This window comes from Trachypithecus francoisi, unplaced genomic scaffold, assembly GCF_009764315.1.
Source record: "Trachypithecus francoisi isolate TF-2019V2 unplaced genomic scaffold, Tfra_2.0 Lachesis_group18, whole genome shotgun sequence".
Taxonomy (NCBI): Eukaryota; Metazoa; Chordata; class Mammalia; order Primates; family Cercopithecidae; genus Trachypithecus; species Trachypithecus francoisi.
In genome coordinates, this window is record NW_022681463.1 from 71,542,113 (window position 1) to 71,561,289 (window position 19,177).

At 44.6% G+C, this 19,177-nt stretch overlaps 1 protein-coding gene across 4 annotated transcripts; it reads right to left on the reverse strand.

The window, feature by feature from the left end:
* Nucleotides 1-6,623: 6,623 nt before the first annotated feature.
* Nucleotides 6,624-18,818, reverse strand: CBY2 (chibby family member 2). 4 transcript variants are annotated; one of them, XM_033176962.1, is made up of 3 exons: nucleotides 18,627-18,818; nucleotides 18,247-18,327; nucleotides 6,624-8,001 (listed from the first exon to the last, which is right to left on the reverse strand). In XM_033176962.1, the coding sequence occupies exons 1-3, from the start codon at nucleotides 18,699-18,701 to the stop codon at nucleotides 6,811-6,813; spliced, it is 1,347 nt and encodes a 448-aa protein (XP_033032853.1). In that variant the 5' UTR covers nucleotides 18,702-18,818; the 3' UTR covers nucleotides 6,624-6,810. The 4 variants fall into 4 exon arrangements, with proteins under 4 accessions (XP_033032853.1, XP_033032854.1, XP_033032855.1 ...); XM_033176963.1 differs by lacking the exon at nucleotides 18,247-18,327; XM_033176964.1 differs by lacking the exons at nucleotides 18,247-18,327; nucleotides 18,627-18,818 and adding an exon at nucleotides 17,519-17,595.
* Between the last annotated feature and the right edge of the window lie 359 nt (nucleotides 18,819-19,177).

A 19,177-nucleotide genomic window follows, 5' to 3' on the forward strand; every position in this document is an offset into this window, starting at 1 on the left:
CCGATGGAAAAAAACCAGAACCCGCCTAGCCACGCCTACCGCCCGGCCCCCGACCCGCCTATGTCCCGCTCACTGCCCTCCCACTCCCAGGCCCAGGACATAAAAGCCGCTCCCGCGGGCGTGCTGCACGAACTTCCTCTGCCCCCACTCCTGTCGGGACTGCATTAGGAACCTCGCCGGAGAGCTCCACCGGGTGACTCCCCCCGCCTCCCCTGCCGGAGACCGACGGACCTCACCCCTCCCCCACAAAGCTGGCTAACCAAAGAAAATAAATTTGCAGTTTTGCTCCTAGCCTTGCCTACTCGCTGGTCCTTTAATACTCGCCCTGGTGAGCCTAGAAAGCAAATCAGTTTCCTAGAAAGCAAATCAGTTTCCTAAAAAGCAAATCAGTTTCCTAGAAAGCAAATCATAAACAACAAACGTTTATTTTCTCACAGTTTTGGAGGCTGGAAAGTCTGAGATTAGCGTGACAGTAAGATCGGGTGCTGGTGAAGGCCTTTCTTGTTCACACACAGCTGCCTTCTGTGTCCCCACATGGCCGGGAGAGAGCGAGAGCAAACACTAATACCATCATGAGGGTCCCTCCCTCATAACCGCATCTAAATCAAATTATCTTCCAAAGGCCTCATCTCCAGATACCATCACATTGGGGGTTAGGGCTTAATGTGAATTTGGGAAGGACAAAATTCAGTCCATGGTACCAGCTCTCTTCAGTTCTCCAAGTACATCTCCCTCAAAGCTCTGTCTGCCCTTCCCAGGAGAAGGAATCTCTGTCCTCTTGGGATGTAACTTCCATGAGACAGGGATGACGTTTGGTTAAGTTATGACTTGTAAAGGAGCCCAGTGGGGGTCCTGAGAAGCACTGATATGGTAACAATTCAGGAGGTCAGAAGAATATTAAGTAGCATCTACACTTAAGACAGAAACCCATCATAAAGTTTTGTTTTATTCTAAAGGTAACAGAAAGTGAGAAATTTTAAGTAAGGAAATAACATGATTACATTCACACATTTAAGAAAATTGGTGTGGTTGCAACACGGAAAATTGGCTAGAAGTAACGCTGGAGACATATCAATTCAGAGTTGCAGCAATCACCCAGAAGACAACAGTGGCTAGACTGGGATTGAGCCCATGGAAATAGAAAGAAATATAAGAGATATATAGGAGGTCTATATAGGAGATAGGATCAACAGTTATCTAGTGATTGATTAAAGGAGAGGGAAAAGGTGAAAACCATCAAACCATAACCCCACATAAAGTAAATAACAACCAAGAAACTCTCTTCCATCCCACAGCACCCCTGAGTGACATCTGACCAATTGCTGGAAAAAGTTTGGACTTAATGTTCCCACTGAGCGAGGATTTCTATCTGCAAAGAAAAGTCATCCTATCTGCAAAGAATAAAGGCAAGCTTAAAAAGAAAATGTCATAAATTAGCCACTTGTCCTGACAGCATTAAAAATAATCTGTCACCTGCTTCTAAGTTTGTTCTTAGTTACAAAGACCATTGTTTGAGTGAACAAAGAGGGTAACGAATCTGGAAAGAATTGTTTACCCGGAGAAACTGATAAGAGCTCAAATTGGAGAAGACCAGCATGTGAATGAGGAAGGAGGTGGGCAACTCCAAGCACAAGCATTCTGTCTGCTGAAAAAGGACTGGGAGACCAACTCAGGCTCAATATTATGAATGGAAAGAAAGCTGATTCCCAGCAGCTGTTCTTGGAATACACAGAATATTCTGAAAGTGACATGGCTCCCCAGTAAAAGATGTTTCCCATGATGAATCAGAAATTCAATATGGAGGACAATATGCTGACAGAGACTAAGGAGGATTTAGGAATCTCGACTTCCTCCATCAGATACATTGTGTCAGTTTACCCTCCTTTAAGCTGCTTCCTGCTCTGCCCAGCTTAACACTGGACTCCAGCAAGCATTGGCAACACGCAGATTGAGGTCACCCTATTTTATGGAAATTCCTCAGAAAGGGAAGAGTTCAAGAATGGAATCTGAGGCATACAGAAACCAACAGCATTTCCTTCAGAGTTGTTTTGATTGTTTCCTATTGTTGGCACTCTCTGCTAAGCTCTGGATGACCATCCCTGCATAGATGATTTCCCTGTTGAAACTCCCTCCCCAAACTAATTCTGGAGATTCCATTAACTTGTGTTAACAGAAAAACTACACTCTGTGAAATATTTAAAGAGGTTTATTCTGAACCAATGTAAGTGACTACAGCCAGGGAACAGTCTCAAGAGATCCTGGGAAAGTATGCCCAAGGCAGTCGGGTTACAATTGGGGTTTTATGCATTTTAGGGAGACAGAAATTATAGGTAAAATCATAAATCAATACATGGAAGGTATACATCCCATATACACCTGGCGGGGGTGTGTGGCATGAAAGGTGGGATGGGAGGGATGCTTACAGTTCACCAGTGGATTCAAAGAATTTCTGGTTGGCAACTGGTTGAAAAATTTATGCTTTGTCTAAAGATTCAAAATCAGTAGAAAGAAATGCTTCTGTTAAAGAGAGATTGTGAAGACCAAGGTTTTTATTACGTAGGTGAAGCTTCCAGTAGCAGACTTCAGCAAGAATAGATATTAAATGTCTCTTTTCAGACCTTAAAGGTGTCAGGTTATCATTTAATCTCTCCTAGATATGAGAAAGACCTAGAAAGGGAAGCCCTACTTGCATTAATGAAAATTCTCTGTAGATGCAAATTCTGCCTCCTCCCCTCAAGAGACAGTTTTTTAGGGCCATTTCAAAATATGTCAAAGAAATGTATTTTGGGGTAAAATATTTTTATTTCTTTTGGGGTCTGCTGTCATATGATGCTATGCTAGAAGGTTGGAATTTGGTATCTTACTGCCACAGAGTCTGTTTTGTCAGTCTGGTGATCTCTATTTCAATGTTAATGCTGGTCAGTTCTGCCTAAACTCCAAAAGGGGGTAGTATTATGAGGCACATCCGACCTCCCTTCCCATTGTGGCTGGAAGTTCAGTTTTTCAGGTTCCTCTCAGGTCTCTTTGGCTAAGAAAGGGAGGCCTATTCAGTTGGCTGGGGGGCTTAGGATTTTATTTTTGTTGTTGAATGTTCCTCTTTATTTGACCTGATCCACAACTTACAGAACCAGATAGACCTATTGACAGGTTTCAGCCAACTCAGCAGGAGGGTTTACTCCAGCAATCAAGAAAGCCAGGCAAGTCAAGGGCCGAATGGAAGAAGATAGGAAAAGTTGAATGTTTAGAATGAAGCCAAGACCTGCCCTGCAAGAGGAAACAACTTTGGTTCCTAGAGAAGGACTTAAGGTTAGACCAGGAGGCAGACAAAGAAAAAGCTGAGAAAGGAACCTAGATGCTTAAAGGACACTCTCCTTGAAGAACGAAATTTCATTCCGTTCCACAAGAGGTTAGACCCTGCTAGATTGTTAACTAATCTATGACAGATTGCATTCTACAATGAAACATTGTTTTGAAGTAAATCTCCCCCACTCCATAAAAATGATATTTTATGGCTCATCTTGCTAATTTTCCACCCATTTAGATTATGCCTGACAGAGAAAGTTGACATTGTTAAATAGTATTATGTTCTCTGAGTTCTGTGAGCTTGTGAGAAAACATCAGACTGTTGTTATATACATTAATCCAAGTTAAATATTTGTAACACAAACATGGGGAATGTGCCTTTTGTCTTGTCACTGTCTGGAATCACAGAAATCAATTTGGTTTCATCAAAAAAAAAAAAAAAAAAGAAGAAAGAAAGAACTCTATACTCCAGGGTTATTATACTGACTTAAACAAAGTGTGGTACGTCATGATGCCCTGAATGATGAATTTACCAAATATAGGAGGGCAAAAAATAGCAAAGGGCCAGAGGCCTATCAACAGCAACTTCCCATTTTTCAGATTTTGGTGGCAAGAGGGGATAAATGATTTAGCCTTTGTGAAGACATCAGTCACCTGCCCTGTATGAAAATTAGGTGTGAAGTCAGTGATAGGAAATTCTCCTGTCATTTTGTTCTCCCTTCTTTGGAATTTCTGATGCTATTTTGAGTAAGACTTGACAAGTTCCTAAATCTGAGAAACAGACAGCAAAACAATTTTTTTTTTGAGCCTCTGTCACCTAGGCTGGAGTGCAGTGCTGTGATCTCGGCTCACCACAGCCTCAACCTCCTTGGCTCAAGAGATCCTCCCACCTCTGCCTCCCGAGTAGCTGAGACTACAGGCACACACCACTGTGCCCAGCCAATTTTTGTATTTTTTTGTAGAGACAGGGTTTCACCATGTTGCCCAGGCTGGTCTCAAATTCCTGGGATCAAGTAATCTGCCCATCTCAGCCTCCCAAAGTGCTGGGATGACAGAGGTGAGCCACCACTCCTGGTCCCAAAGCCACTTTTAAACTTAATTTTCAGAGACCAGGGTTACTTGGCAATCTGATCTCATAGAAGGAATTTGAGATCTGCAGTCATTTGGTATACATTGAAGTCCCTGTTTGGCTCCTATTAGCTGGCTAACCCCTGCAAATCCCTTGGAGTTCCTGTTTCCATTTCTGTGGAAGAAATGATACTGCCTTCCTTACACGGCTCTGAGGATTACTGGAGGTCATATCAAGTGAAAAGTGGGGTGCAAAGAGTTCTGTGGGTGTGGGTGACTGCCTTTGACTTGTTCAAGTCTCAGAAATTTAGCCAGCATGAACAATGGATGAGGAGTGACGATATTCCAATCTCAAACTCTTGTCTGTCTCAATATAAAGATCAGTTTTCCCATCAGCAAAATGGGTAAACTTTCCTTAACCGCATGAATGGAGCATTACATTGAGAATCAGAAGGCTTAACTGTCCTATACAGTGATTCCTAAACTTTGCTACATATTGGAATCACCTGGGGAGCTTTTACATGCCCTGCTGCCCTGTCACAGCCAATATCAATTAAATCATAATGTCTAAGGTGGGGTCCAAGTGTCAGTATTTGTCAAAGACCCTCAGGTGATTCCACTACACAGCAAAGTTTGGGAACCACTGCCCAACTCCCTTTTATAGTCACCTAAGTGTACCTTTCAATTTCTTGGCTTTAAAGTATGTCCAACTTTGAAATGGGCATTGAAGCCCAGGACAACAAATCTTGAACCTCTGCACCTGCTCCCCAGTAAACCTGACAGCCAACCACCCTCCTCTCTTGCAGCCAACTGGTAAGTGTGAAACATGAGTAAGTAGAGGGAATCCAGGGTTAGGGAAGTGAGCCTGGGGTTGGGGAGAGCACAGGGCACTCATTCCCAAACTGGGTGAATAACAGAGAAAACACAGAAAAAGATTTCAAGATCACATAAAATTGGGTAATTATGGGTTCACCCAGGATAAGCAGATTACTTCACTGTAGGACTTGTTAGGACTTACAAATCAGAGTACGATTATGAATCTGCCGGAGGGGATTCTAGCAGCATTTCCTCTGTGCAAACCTTTATTTTCTCAGTGTTTTTCTAGGGCTTGTGTTTCAATCAATGGTACTTGGAGAAACCTACAGCAGTGTTGAAATTTGTCCCCCAGGGGACGTTCAGCAATATCTGGAGACATACTTGGTTGTCACAGCTGGGAGCCAGGTGGCTATTACTGGCATCTAGTGGGTAGAGGCCAGGGATGTTGGTAAACATTGTGCAATGCACAGGACAGCCCCCATCACAGACTTGTCCAACCCCAAATAATAATGGCACAATTGAAAAGCCCTGGCTTAGGGTGATTTCTTCCCCCATAGACCTATCCCCACCCCTATAGCCTCAGAAATTGGAGATGATGAGGGAGCAAGAAGGATAGGAGAAAGAGAAGAGGAGGAAGAAAAAACTAAGGAAAAAAAGGAAGAACTGAAAGAGAAAAACAGAGACAATAATGAAGGCAGAGATAAAGAAGAGACTGGGGGAAAAAAGGAGAGAAGAAGCCAGATTCATAATTGTCTTCAGAGCAACCAAGATGTTCTTCAGTAGATGAAAGGATAAACTGGGATCTATCCAGACAATGGAATTTTATTCAGTGCTAAAAAGAAATGAGCTGTCTATGAATCTATGAAAAGACATGGAGGAAACTTAAATGCATATGCAAGAGAAAGAAGCCAACCTGAAAAGGCTCCACACTTGGCGATTCCAACTATATGACTTTCTGGAAAAAGCAAAACTATGAAGACTGTAAAAAAAGATCAATGGTGGCCAGAGGTTGGAGGGGGAGGGAGGGATGAATAGGCAAAGCATAGAGGATTTTTAGCGCAATGAAAATACTCTATATGGTACTACATATACTCTATAATACTCTATATGGTACTACAATGGTGGCTACATGTCACTATACATTTGATCAAACCCACAGAATGTACGACACCAGGAGCAAACTCTAATGCAAACTTACAGACTTTGGAATGATTATGATGTGTCAATGTAGGTTCAAAGACTGTCACTAGTGTACCACTCTGGAGGGATGGTGATAATGTGGGAGATTATGCATTTGTGGAGTGGGAGTCTATGGGAACTCCCTGTACTTTCTGCTCAATTTAGCTGTGAAGCCAAAACTGCTCTAAAATATTGTATATCTTTTATGAAACAAAAACAAAACAAAACAAAAAAACCCAAAGAAAAAGGCAGCATTCTGGTGTCAACTGGCCCCAGCCTCCTCACACCTTTATTAATACTATGAGTTTAGGAAGGCCGCTAACGCTGCTTTTCAATAGGTATGAACTGGTTGGGAAAGGCGAGGACGACAAATGAAGGCAGGGGATTGTCTTTTGCCCAGTGTTCGGTGTCCCAAACTCGGCCTCCCGGTGCACGGCGGAGGCCTCAGACCCTGCTGGGCTTCTTGGGGTCCTGGCTCCTGCTCGGCATGAAGGCGTAGAGCTCCTCGATGAGCATCTCCATGCGCGCAATGACCTCGGTCACGGTGTCGAGGACCAGCTTCTGCTGCAGCTTCAGCTTGTTGTTCTCCCACAGGGCCTTGTTTTCCTCCTGGAAGCCCCTGTGCTCCGCCCGTAGCACCTGCAGGGTCCTGTTCTCCTCCTGCAGGAGTCGGTTCTCCTTGAGCAGGGCCTGCAGCGCCTGCCTCATTTCGCTCAGCAGCTGCAGGGGCTGGCAGCCTTGGAACAGGCCCGGGCCCGCCTTGGCCTCCTCCTCCCCGGAGGGCCCAGACATGTTGCTGACCATCTCCCGCAGGGCGCGCAGGGCCTTGGAGTCCTCCTGAGGGGCCGGGGGCCCTCTGGGCTCCTCGAAGTGGGAGGAGAGGCCGGAGCCCTGGTCCTGCAGCAGCCCGGGGCTGCAGGGCTCCTCGTGGGGCGAAGGGGCGGGCTCGCTTTCCTCGGCAGGGGCGGCTGCGTCCTCTGTCTGGGCCCAGTAGGCCTGTTTCTGCTCCAGCAGCTGCTGCAGCGCGCGGTTCTCCTCCCGGAGTAGCTGCAGGGTGCTGTCCTCCTTGCCGCGGGGCACCTGCAGGGCGACGTGGTCCTTCTTCACCACCTCTAGGGACGCGCTGTCCTTTTGCGGCAGCGGTGAGGGGTCCCGGCTCTCCTCCCGGCCCAGCGAGGCCTTGTGCTCCTCCCAGAAGACCTGCAGGATTTTGTTCTCCTTGCGGAGCATCCTGTTCTCCTCGCGCAGGGCCTTGTTCTCCTCCCTCAGAGACTTGTTCTCCTCCTGCAGCACGAACTCCTTGGCCAGCCTCTTGTGGTGCAGCTTGTGGTGGAAGGAGGCGGATGGGGAGAAGTAGGGAGACTGCAGGCGGCAGTTCTCATTCACCCAGCGCCCGTCCTGGAACACGAACATCTCGTCGCTGAGCTGCACCCGCGGCGGGTTGTAGTCCAGCTCCAGGTCGGCCTGGGACATGGGGCGCTCCATGGGGTCTAAGGGCCCGGAGGAGAAGCGGTTCAGCGGGTAGGAGTGCTGGCTCGCCATCCTGCGGCTCAGCCGGGGCAGGGCAGCCTGCTGCGCGCAGCGAGGGGTGCTGTACAAGTTGTGGAGCCTCGGGAAGGGCTCGGCTGTGCCCCTCTGCGGGAGAGAATGGGAAAGCCCAGCGTTAACGATGGGACTGACACACTCGGGGCTGGCTGACAAAGTAAGGGGCCAGGACATCCCCAGATAGGCCCCGTCTGATGGTCTGGCCTGCCCACAGTGGGCGTTTTTGCCTCTTGAGGTCCTCACAAGGAAATGTGGCGGATGCTTGTCATTCCAGTGAGTTCTGTTCTATTAAGTCATCTCCAACACTGAATTACCAAATATAGAACCATTGCTTCTACGGGAAATAGAGGGTTACATTCCTGGGAGCCTGTGGTCACAATTTTGCCAACCAAACAATACATAACCTAATTTAGTGCGTATTGTTTATTGATTCTTTAACATTGAACTTACGTCAGCAGCACTGTTACCCATGCCCAAACAAAACTTCTCTAACACCTGTGTTTTCTCCATGTGGCACAGCATAGCCTTCTTGTGATTGGGAATACTAGACAGCACTTGTCTTGGAATGGTGCGGAAGCCATTTTTAACAGCAAAATCGCCAACAACATGCACAAGAAGGCAAAAAAAAAAAAAAAGTGGCACCAGATTGCGCAATGGACACTATTTTCTAGCCTGAGAGCTGAAACAAGAAGTCTCCTTGGCTGGGGACTCAACCTTACACAACTCAAATTTTCACCTCTCTGTGCATGTCTGAGAATTGCCATAAAAGTGCTGTAAGTATTGATTTGGTGGATACACATTTTAGCAAGTAGGCAAATTCACAAATATAGAATCCATGAATAATGAGAAACAGTTATATATTATGGAGGTCAAAAGCATTGATTTTAGAGTCAACCAAATATTTTGAGTCTCTGCCTCACTACTTACCAGTTAACAAGAATTTGGGCAAGTTATTTGAGCTTTAATTTCCACAATTTCAAATTGGGATAATTGCATTTACTCCTTGCCTCATAGAGACATTTTTAGGATTAAAAAAGGTAATGTATAAAAGCACTAAGCATGGGCTCTAGCACATTCTGTCACCCTAAAGGAGGAACAAACACTGTTCTCAAGGGCCACTGCCCGCAGGTGTGTACTCTCACTTAGCATGAGCAGAGAAGCAGCATGAATCATCCAAACAGCCACCCAAATTGCTGTGTCCAAAATGGAGGTGCCATTGATTAGCCTAGCCTTCTCTCTTGCCCATCTGGGCATATCCTTCACTCTTAGCCACCCTTGAGTCTTTTCTGCTAGCAGCCCCTTAAACATCCACTCCAGCTTCCAACGCAATGCTAGACTCAAAGCAGAGTCTAACTAATAATTTTGGAAGGAAAGAAAAACCATCCCAGACATATCACTGAGCAATGAGCATTCAACATGTGGTGATACAGCCAGCCAAGGACCCTGAAGAATTCATGATGGTGGCCACAGACCTCAAGACCACAGCATAAAACCAGGTTCAGATCCACAGAGCTTAACTCCAATGAGTTGGTAGCTTTCACACATCCCAGTACAGAAGAATAACCCCAGTGAGTTTTAAATGCAGATTTCTGAGCCTCCCATTGTGAATCTGATTCACTCAGACTGGGGTGTGGCCCAGGAATCTGCATTTCTAACCAGCTCCCTCAGGTGATCCTGACTGCAGCTGGTTAGGACAGCTCTAAGTCAAGTAGAATATGCAATTTGCTTAGGTGAGGGTTGCACCAGCCTTAAAGACTGAAAGGTCACAAGAATTTTCATCCTGATTTTGTCACTGATGGGTACTTTGAAACCAGAGTGCTCTCTAATCCTCTTTGACCCCCAGACTTTTCACACGTAGAAAAGAGGGAGTTGGGCTCCATGATCTTAAAGGCACCCTCCAACATTGAAAAGCCAATGAAGTATACCTGTAAAATGGAAATAATATGTGCCCTGCTTAGTTCACAACACTGTTGTGAGGATTAAATGAGAAAATGCAAAAATATTTTTAAAACAAAGTGCCAAAAAACCGTAAGGTATTGTTATCAAAAAAAGTAGATTTCACTAATTCAAGAATTATAAGATGTATTCAAAAAGAAGTGAGCAAGTGGAGTGCACACTGGAGAAGAGGCGATGATTGCAGCAATGAATTTAAATAGAAAGATCCTGATAGCTACTTCCAAATACACCAAAAGTGCTTCATCCAGGTATATCAAAATGTTCTCCAGATATCAATTCCTTGTGTCTTAGGTTATTTTCACAACTGTACAGATAGAGAAAATAAAAAACAAGTCAGGCTAGCTACATTTTATATATGTGTGTATGCGTATGTAGAGAGAGAAATACAATTTGCATGGTATATAAAGTTGGTTAGAATTCTTTAAAACCTAAAGGGCTAGATAAATAGAAGATGCAGTTCTATGCCATTAACTTTGCAATAAGCACATGTCATTAACTTTGTAAGGATATGCTCAATCTTCCAGATAGCAAGGGTATGCGGGCATTCTGCAATCGGAATCTTATTTAGTTTTAAAAAATTCAGCCTCCATGGTTTTCACAATTCTCAATTGGGAAACCAGATTGGCTCCTGTAGCTGTCTGTGATCAGAATGCACCTCACGGTGGATAACCTGGACCATTTTCTGGTAGGTTTAAGGTCCTGAGATCCAGGATTTCTGGGAAGATTAGTCAAAGCCAATAAGGTGTGAATGGTTTTGTTGTTGTTATTGTTTTGTTGTTGTTTTGAGATGGAGTCTTGCTCTGTTGCCAGGCTGGAGTGCAGTGGCATGATCTCGGCTCACTGTAACCTCTGCCTCCTGGGTTCAAGCAATTATCCTGCCTCAGCCTCTGGAGTAGCTGGGACTACAGGCGCGCACCACCATGCCTGGCTAATTTTTTGTATTTTAGTAGAGACGGGAATTTACCATGTTGGCCAGGATGGTCTTGATCTCTTGACCTTGTGATCTGCCCACCTCTGCCTCCCAAAGTGCTGGGATTATAGCGTGAGCCATGGCGCCCGGCAGGAATGAATCTTAAGAGGTCCCCTCCATCCCTGCACTAGAACCAATGCTTTATCTCAGCAGGATTTGACACCAGAAGCTATCAACATGGAAAAATGTGGTTTTAGTCAACATGTGCATCCCAGTTCTGAGAAGGAAAGGGAAGAAGGAAACAAACATTGAGTCTCGACTTCATGCTAGGTCCTGAGCTGAGCATTCTACCTACTAAATTCATTTATCCTCACTACACTGACATATAAGATATTACTATTCTTATTTTACAGATGGAGAAGCTAAAACTCAGAGAAGTTAAATAACCAGCACTAGCTCCTTCAGTAAGACACAAACTCACTTTTGGCTCGCTGACCTTCTATGTGTGAAGTACACACATGGGAAACCACCATGGATTTATCAAAAGACTTACAGTACTTTGGGGATCATTATATCTTTTCCTTCACTTTATATGATGGAAAAGTTCAAACACACACAAAAAGAGAGAGAATAGTCTAATAAATGTCCATGTACCCATCACTCAGCTGCACCAAGTATCAAATCAAGGCCACGCTTGTTTCACCAGGCCTCAACCTGATTCCACAACCACTCCCCTACCACTAGGTTCTCTTAAAGCAAAGTGACATTGTGTCATTTTATCCACAAATACATAAATATGTGTCTCTTTAACGGAATCACAATACCATTATTATCCCTTTGAAATTTAACAATTATCCCTCGATATCTGCGAATGCTGAGTCCATGTTCAAATCTCCCCAATTCTCATTTCTTTTTAACGATCATTTTTTTTCAGCCAGAGAGGCAATCTTCTTGATCCAACTAAGGGTCCAAAGAAGAATCATGGATGCTTTCTCCCTGCCCATGATGGCTTTTAACTCATGGCATTCAGCTGTCTGTGTTCTACATCCACTTTCCAAACTGGGCACCCAAGGAACATTCTGCCACCCCTCAACAGAAATACGCTAAACAAAACATTAACATGTGGTGGATCCCTAGCCACGGACAACCTGGGTGTTTGGGCCCTGGTCCTTATTTACACATTCAGGTGACCGTGCTCATATCCACTCACTCTCTGGCCTTAGTTTCCACTTCTGTAAAATGAAGGGTAAGAGTCATTATCTCTAAGTGCCCTCTTGGCCTCTCTCTGGTCCAGTGGATTCACATTTGTAAATTGGCACCACTATGACCCTAGCAGGCCTCTTTTACCAACCTAGTTGGCATCCTGTCCTCTCCCCTAAATGGCCACCTCTTCCCAAGCAGGCTTTGTGCCCTCTCTTGTTACATGCCCACAGCACCTAATCCAGGAAATGCTGATGGACTAATAAGTTCCCTTTACTTTCTCAACAGGAAACCAAATTCTTCTCCAACATCTGAGTCCTATTATCTTTCCTCCTATCCCCAGACAGGGCCAAGAAAGTGGTCAAGTCCAGTGTTTCCTCACGGTTTAGTTTCTTAGAATATTTAAAATGTTTTCAGTAGTCATATATTTATTTTAATAAGTAATGGGAAAACATACCTATATTACATATACAGGCATTTTTAGATATGAGAAGGTTCATGATTGAACTTTGGGAAAACATTGATCCAAAACAAACTTGTTTTTTCCTATGGTATTTCTCTGATTCTGATCAGAGCTAGCTGGATTTAGTCCTTAAAGGAAAGCTCTTGGCCTTGTGAACATTCTTCACCCTAGTCATGTACCCATTCAAAATGTTATTGCACCAGTTTTTCCCCTACATTAGTGTCAGTGAATCAACTAACATTGATTTGGCATCTACTGTGTTCCAAGCTCACAGACCCCGCCCTCAGGGAATTTCCAGTTGATTTGAAGAATCAGTGAATAGAACCAATTACTTCTTGGTGCAAATGAGAGAAGTCAAAATGCAGGAAGCATTAATGCAGGCAGCAAGGTTTGGGGAATAGGGGACTAGAAATGATAACATCTGAAGAGAGTTCTGGCTCTGCACTATATGAGTGCATGACCTTTACAGAGTCACTTCATTTCTGTGCCTCAGTTCCTAGAAAATGTGGATGTTGACATGAATCAGGGCCAACCCATATATTTTTGAAATGCCCAACTCTAGAAGGCACTATTCACTCTTACTGCAGTGCACAACCTGTAAACCCTCTATAACAAGGTCACCAACATCTGACCTACTTCTCTCAGAGGGTTCATTGTTCAGAAACAAAAGGAGACTTGGAACATTTTCTTTGTTTATAAAGAGCTGCAGACATGCAAGAAGGACTACTGCTTTCAGAAGAGACATTGCTTAGCATTTCTTTAGAGAAAGATTATATAGAACCAGAAAAAAAATAACACCAAGTGACTATAATGTGTCAGGTTATATGCTAATTGATTTCTGTATTCATATGTAATGTCTTACCCAAAAGAACTGGCATGATTCTGCCTAAGATTACATAGCTGGTAAAGGAGTGGAACCAGGGTTTAAAATCAGGATATTTGACTCCAAACTCCACGTTTATTCTAGCACTTCACAATGCTCAGATATTTTATTTTGCATGTACTAATATCATTCCTTTGCAATGGCTCTCTTACAACCAGGCCTCTCCTCTCCCCATATGAGTAAGTCGCAATTATCTAAGCATGGTGATCTATCCCTTGTTTTTGTGACATCCAAGTCTTGGGAATTAGAAAGCAAATTTCACATTCCTTGCCAATAACTGAATCAACCAAAATACACTGCAAGATTGGGAGGAAATACTAGGTTGAACCATAAGAAACTGTTAACATTTTACCATTTTTGGCCTACAAAAATGGCCATTTCTTTTGCCTTAATATATTTAGTGTATTTGATAAAGCTATGTCCTCATTTCCATTCATACTTTAAGACTTTAAAATAGTCCCAGGGCAAAGCTACTAAGGTATGATGTAAAATCTATAAGCATGGAGTTTTCCTCACGTGAATTCCACAAACCCCTAGGTTCATCCATGTACTCCCTTAGAGGAAGCTCCCATCACACCCTGCACACAAGCATGCTTATATATCATCTTGAATATATAATCCAATGAGGGTAAAGGCCCTAAATTTCTGGTAACTTTGGGCTCAAAAGTCCCTCCTTTGACTGCTCTTGAGTAAGTCACTTTGCCTCTCTGAATGTCACCTCTAAAATAAGCCTAAACATGGCTGCTCTGCCTACTTCCTGGGGTTGCAAGAGGACAAGAAAGTGGTAGGCAAGCTGTCATAAAAACTAAACAGATGGTCAGTTCCACTGGTAAAGTTTAAACATACCCAGCCTAAAGCGCTATGCAACGTGGAGTATATTTCTTTACAAAAGGGCTACCCAAAAACTGAGCATCTGAGCTCAGCGAACATATGCAGTTCCAGGATTCCAGACCTCCTTGGCCTGTGTTAGAAGCCAGTTCCTTCTCAGTAGGACTCCTTGACCAGTGGTATCACTGGATTGGTTTCATGGGCCAAGCTAACCTGCCCTGATATCCTTTAGCCTTTGACAAGAGGTCTTTGCCAATACAAAGCCCCAAGAACACCCCGGTAATGTTCTCCTAAGCCTGGGAGGTACCGTCTGTGTAGCATGGTGCAACTGACCATGAAAAAAAATAAAGATTGTCTCTTTCCTGGTCTCTAGGAAATGCCCTCACATAGATATCCCGTAGGTAGGAAAGAAAAAGATTGGCTTCTTCATGGAAGAATGGGATATGCAGCTGATGCAGAAGGGGAATAAGTTGGTCATGGGCTCATCATGCCTTCCCATCAGGTGCTAGAAAGGTGCCAAGAGACTCTGTCCTCTGGGGAAATGTGCTCATAGCTGTAACCCAATGATGCATTAGTGCCAGGGATCCAGGAAGGGCGCTGGGCATGAACATCGCCTTCACAGAAGCCTCAAGTCCCACCTGTGGATTAGAATTCTTTCTTAGCATTAGGTCTGGCGCCCTCCCTGGTAAACGGAAGGAAAATGCCTGAAATCTGCCAACAACTGTGTCTTTGTCAGATCACTAACCTGGTGGCAAGTGAAGAACATAGGGAAGGGGACAATTGAAAGAAGGGAGGCAAAAAGCAGAGGCCAAAGGGCAAAGAGAAAAGGGGAAGTGAAAGGACCAAAATCCCTTACTGGTGCTACAGGACTTGTAGCAACAGGTCTCTCTGGATGGGACCTTCTGGGGTGGAATTACTGGAGTTGTGGTCTCCCATCCAAAGGGTTTGGGGATGGTATTGAACAGCAACTAGCCAGGCTTAGCTGACACACTGACGTCTCTCCACCCCTGAAAAAAATGTGGCTACCACAGCCCAGAAGAGATGTCCAAACACTGCTGATAGAGTCCAAGCCTGCTGACTGAGTTTCTTAAACATCAACTTTGCCAACATTACTGAGGGTTACTATCAGAGAACATTCAGCCATCTGAGGTACTTTTAAAGCATGTAAAGTGGAGAGGCCCCAGGATTCTGGAAGGAAAAGCCAAATATGCTACTGATTTTCATATGAGATGACGAGGCTGAGTCTCATTATCATTATTTTACATTAATTCACCTCCCTGGTACCATGGCAAAGTCAGTGGTGGTTTTAATAAATACTAACAGGTAAAAGGATAATTCACAAGGTAAATGTGATCGATGTTGATAGAATGACAACGTTAACAGCAAACAGGATAAAGAAGATGTCATATGTAGTAGGTTTGCATACTGTTTAACAGAGACTCTCGTGAAATCTTCCTGGGAACCGTTATTCAAACTGGCGGCGATCTGGGTGCTGTCAGCAGGAATTCACTGCTTCTGAGGAACAAGCCCAAACAAAGGGGAAGGAGAAAAGGCAACTGGGAAGGATAAAGGCAGCACCGGTGTGTGCTATTGGAGCTCAGTCTGACCTGGTGTAGCTCTTTCATTAATGATCTAGGAGTAAACAATGCCTTAATGAAATTCACAGAGCATGCTCATTGGGGAAATGTGAAAGTCTTTGAGAACTGAATCATTACGTGCAAAAGGAACCAGGAGATCAGCTAGCTTGGGCTGGAAATGACATTGATGGCTTGCAAGTTAATGTGCTGGAGGGAAATAGATCAGAAAACACAAATATTTAATGTGAGGAAGAAAAACGGGAAATCAATGAGTCCTGAAAAGACCTAAGGGTGATAACAAGTAGTGATTACAGGCATTTGCCATGTAATTTAGAAGCCTAAACACACAGCAGGACTGGGAGCTGGGAAGCAGAAGCTCGTTCTAGAGACAGAGCTGTCACCACAAGTCCTTTCTGAAACAAATGGAACGTGGACTCCATCCCAGAATAGAGTAGCTTTTGGCAGATACAAAATAAGAAGCCCAGAGATGAGCGGTTAAAATGCGGGGAGAAGACTCCATCTCCAAAGAGCAAGAGAAGAACCACAGAGCTAAGATGCAGCATGGCCCAGCTTAGTGGCACGTGCCCTGGTATAGCGGAGAACATGGGCACTGATTTGAGTTCAAGCCCCTTCCTCCATCTCTGCCATTACTAGTGGGGTTCCTGGGGTTGCCAGTTCCTGTACCTGTAAAATCTCTACCTCACACTTACTTGGCCCCGTGCCCAACACATGATCGCACTAACATTCAGTCAATATTTCTTCCTCTCCTTGCTTCCCAGATCAACCCTGTCCCCTAAGCCATGCACCATCTCATTTAGGGAGGCCGAGTGAGCACATTGGTCCCTCTCGCAGCCCTGGTGGTATTTTGGTTCAGATCATCTACTTGTAGACACCCATACCCGTCCCCCAGAGTGCCAGTCTTGAGCATCCTGACAGGTGTCCAAAACCTGGTGCATGGCTTGTGCCCTCTTGGCAGGTGTATACACCTTCCCGTGGGAAGTACACGTGCCCAGACAGGAGATATCCTCTCATTCTTCACCCACTCTGCCCCACAGGACCCCAGCATCAGCACCAGGTCCTCCAGAACAGGAATCAGGCAGCCCCAAGACAAGCTTGAGCTGTCTTAAACCACATTCTCTTCTTGATTGCTGGGCTGTTTCTGGGAGCTGGGGAGGGAAAATTACAGTGGGTGTTGATGGAAACATCATTCCAATTTCTCTATCACATGACCACTACTCTTTCAAATCCTATCCCCTCCCTCACACCCACCCCTAGGTTGGCATCCTCTGCCTGACCAAGTTTCTTAAACACCAACTTTGCCAACATTACTGAGGGTTACTATCAGAGAACATTCAGCCATCTGAGGTACTTTCAAAGCATGTAAAGTTGAGAGGCCCCAGGATTCTGGAAGAAAAGATTGGTTTATATGGGCCATGAGGCATCACAGCAGTAACACCCACTCTTGGGGGAGCAGTGGCCAACACAACTCCCTGCATATTTCAGGTGGAAAGAATCAGGCCCAAAAAGATTCCTACAGCCTGTTATCCTGTCGAATGATCAGGGGGAAGTTATCTTATATTCTAGCTAAGATTCAAGTCATAGAAAAGTGACTGTTCATTACAAAGTTAGAAAGATAATGTGAAAATAAACATCCAGGATGTTTTCTTCTTCCATATGTTTGTCTCCCACTGAACATACTTGCCTAGATTGTTACAATTATATATCTGGAATGCTCACCAGTGGTCAGTCCTCCTCCTACACATCCCTGGACAGAGCTCTCAGAAAGTTACCTCTGCTTTGGATTCCTCCATCCTACATTTCAGCCCCTCTGGTTGCATGGCCCTGGTCTTCCAATGAGGCCTTAGGTGACTCTGGAGAAAGCAAAGCCACCCCTTTGTGACATAGCATCAGTAGACACAATTCAATCAAGAGGACTCCACTAAGGAAAGAGCCGATTGCAGGCAGGAGGAGACCTGAGAATCTCTAACCTGTGAGGACTTCACCAACTCATTGACCGCAAAAGCATCCGTGCCCATGGCCCCTACATCTGTCTTGGGTGCATAGCAGGGCTTAATTCTCTTGACACCTCCAAGTAACTCTGTACCCCTTTGTCCATGAATGAGGTTTTCTTCTCATGGATTCATTCTTATGCATTTGATTCCAAGTCCCAGTTCTAATTCTCCTCTAGAAATCCGAAGTGAATGCACAACACTAAGCACCAAAAGGTCTCGTTTTGAGAAGGCTGGGTTACTTCAGAGTATCATAGAAACTTGGAATGTTAGGAGTGGAAGTTCTCACCAAATCATCTGACCCAGCCACCTCATTCGTGGGAAAAAGAACCCAAGACCCACAGGGGCTATGTGGCCTTCCCCAGCACGCTGCCTGCTGGCAGCCAACCCAAACTAGAACCTGAAGCCCTATCTCTGCTTATTCTACATCTTGCTAGAGCTTTGAAGGAGGAGGTGGGGGGTTATTCTGGCTAACACTGATAGGTTACATCCTCTGTGATTATCCCTACCTGAGGTAGAACCACGTTGATTGGAATTTCTAGGCTTTCAGATCTGGTATCTCTTTTTCTTGTAAAATTTGGCCTTGAGTGCTGTGGAAAAGAGAAAAGAAGAAGATTGCTGCTTCCCAGCTCATCCTCTGGGCCTCAGTTGCTCACCTAAAAAACATAGAACTTTCTACTCATTTATTTCCCTCTTGTCAATTATGCACAATTATGAAAATCTGGAAGAATGTGTAGACGATATCTGGCATGACGGTTTATCAATCTCTGAACAGATATTAAGCTAGATATTATAGTTGATGTAAAAGACTTTTGAAGGTCTTTGACGCGGAGATAACTGTACCCGCTTGCTTAAGATGATTATTTCTATCTCAAGTAAAAAGCCATACCAATGTGAGTTGCCAGGTATAGGTCCTATGCAGAAGTTGGTCACCAAAACACTCAGAACATTCCAGAGGTGACATCACAAAACAATAGGGTGTTTTTCAGGGCTCATGGTTTCTCTCTGAGCATCACAGGTGGGAATGAGGCATCTGACAGGCAGGAAGAGCCTGTGGGGGCTATGACTACTTGGCTGATCAGGGTCAGTGTGACACACAATAGCTCAAACATGAGCCCCCTGTTGGGTCATCCCAGCTGCCGTTTGTATTCTCACTGCCAGGCTAAGTTGAGACCCCTAGTTTCTCTCCAGAAGTGCCATCTTCTTGGAGTTCGGTCACTCAAGAAGAAGGAAACACAACCTGAGCTCTTCCCACACCAAGCGAGAAAGTGTAGTCTGAGGTGTTTTCTGACACTACTCAATTCCTTAATTCTCTGACACCAACTGTGTGCCCTACAGTTCCATTTCATTCTGATGCTATCTACCTGGAGTTAGTGTGATAGAGCTGAAGGGGCTCACTGCCCAATGCAGTAGAAGCCAACACTAAAACACCAAGTTCTT

What these genes read in the sequence shown, in the direction of transcription:
- CBY2 (XM_033176962.1), bottom strand. Translation starts at nt 18,701, where the DNA reads ATGTCACCTCTGGAATGTTCTGAGTGTTTTGGTGACCAACTTCTGCAT. An exon ending in ATACCTGGCAACTCACATTG is followed by an intron (nt 18,328 to 18,626) that starts GTATGGCTTTTT and finishes TCTTTTCCACAG; the next exon opens with CACTCAAGGCCAAATTTTAC. An exon ending in TCAACGTGGTTCTACCTCAG is followed by an intron (nt 8,002 to 18,246) that starts GTAGGGATAATC and finishes TCTCTCCCGCAG; the next exon opens with AGGGGCACAGCCGAGCCCTT.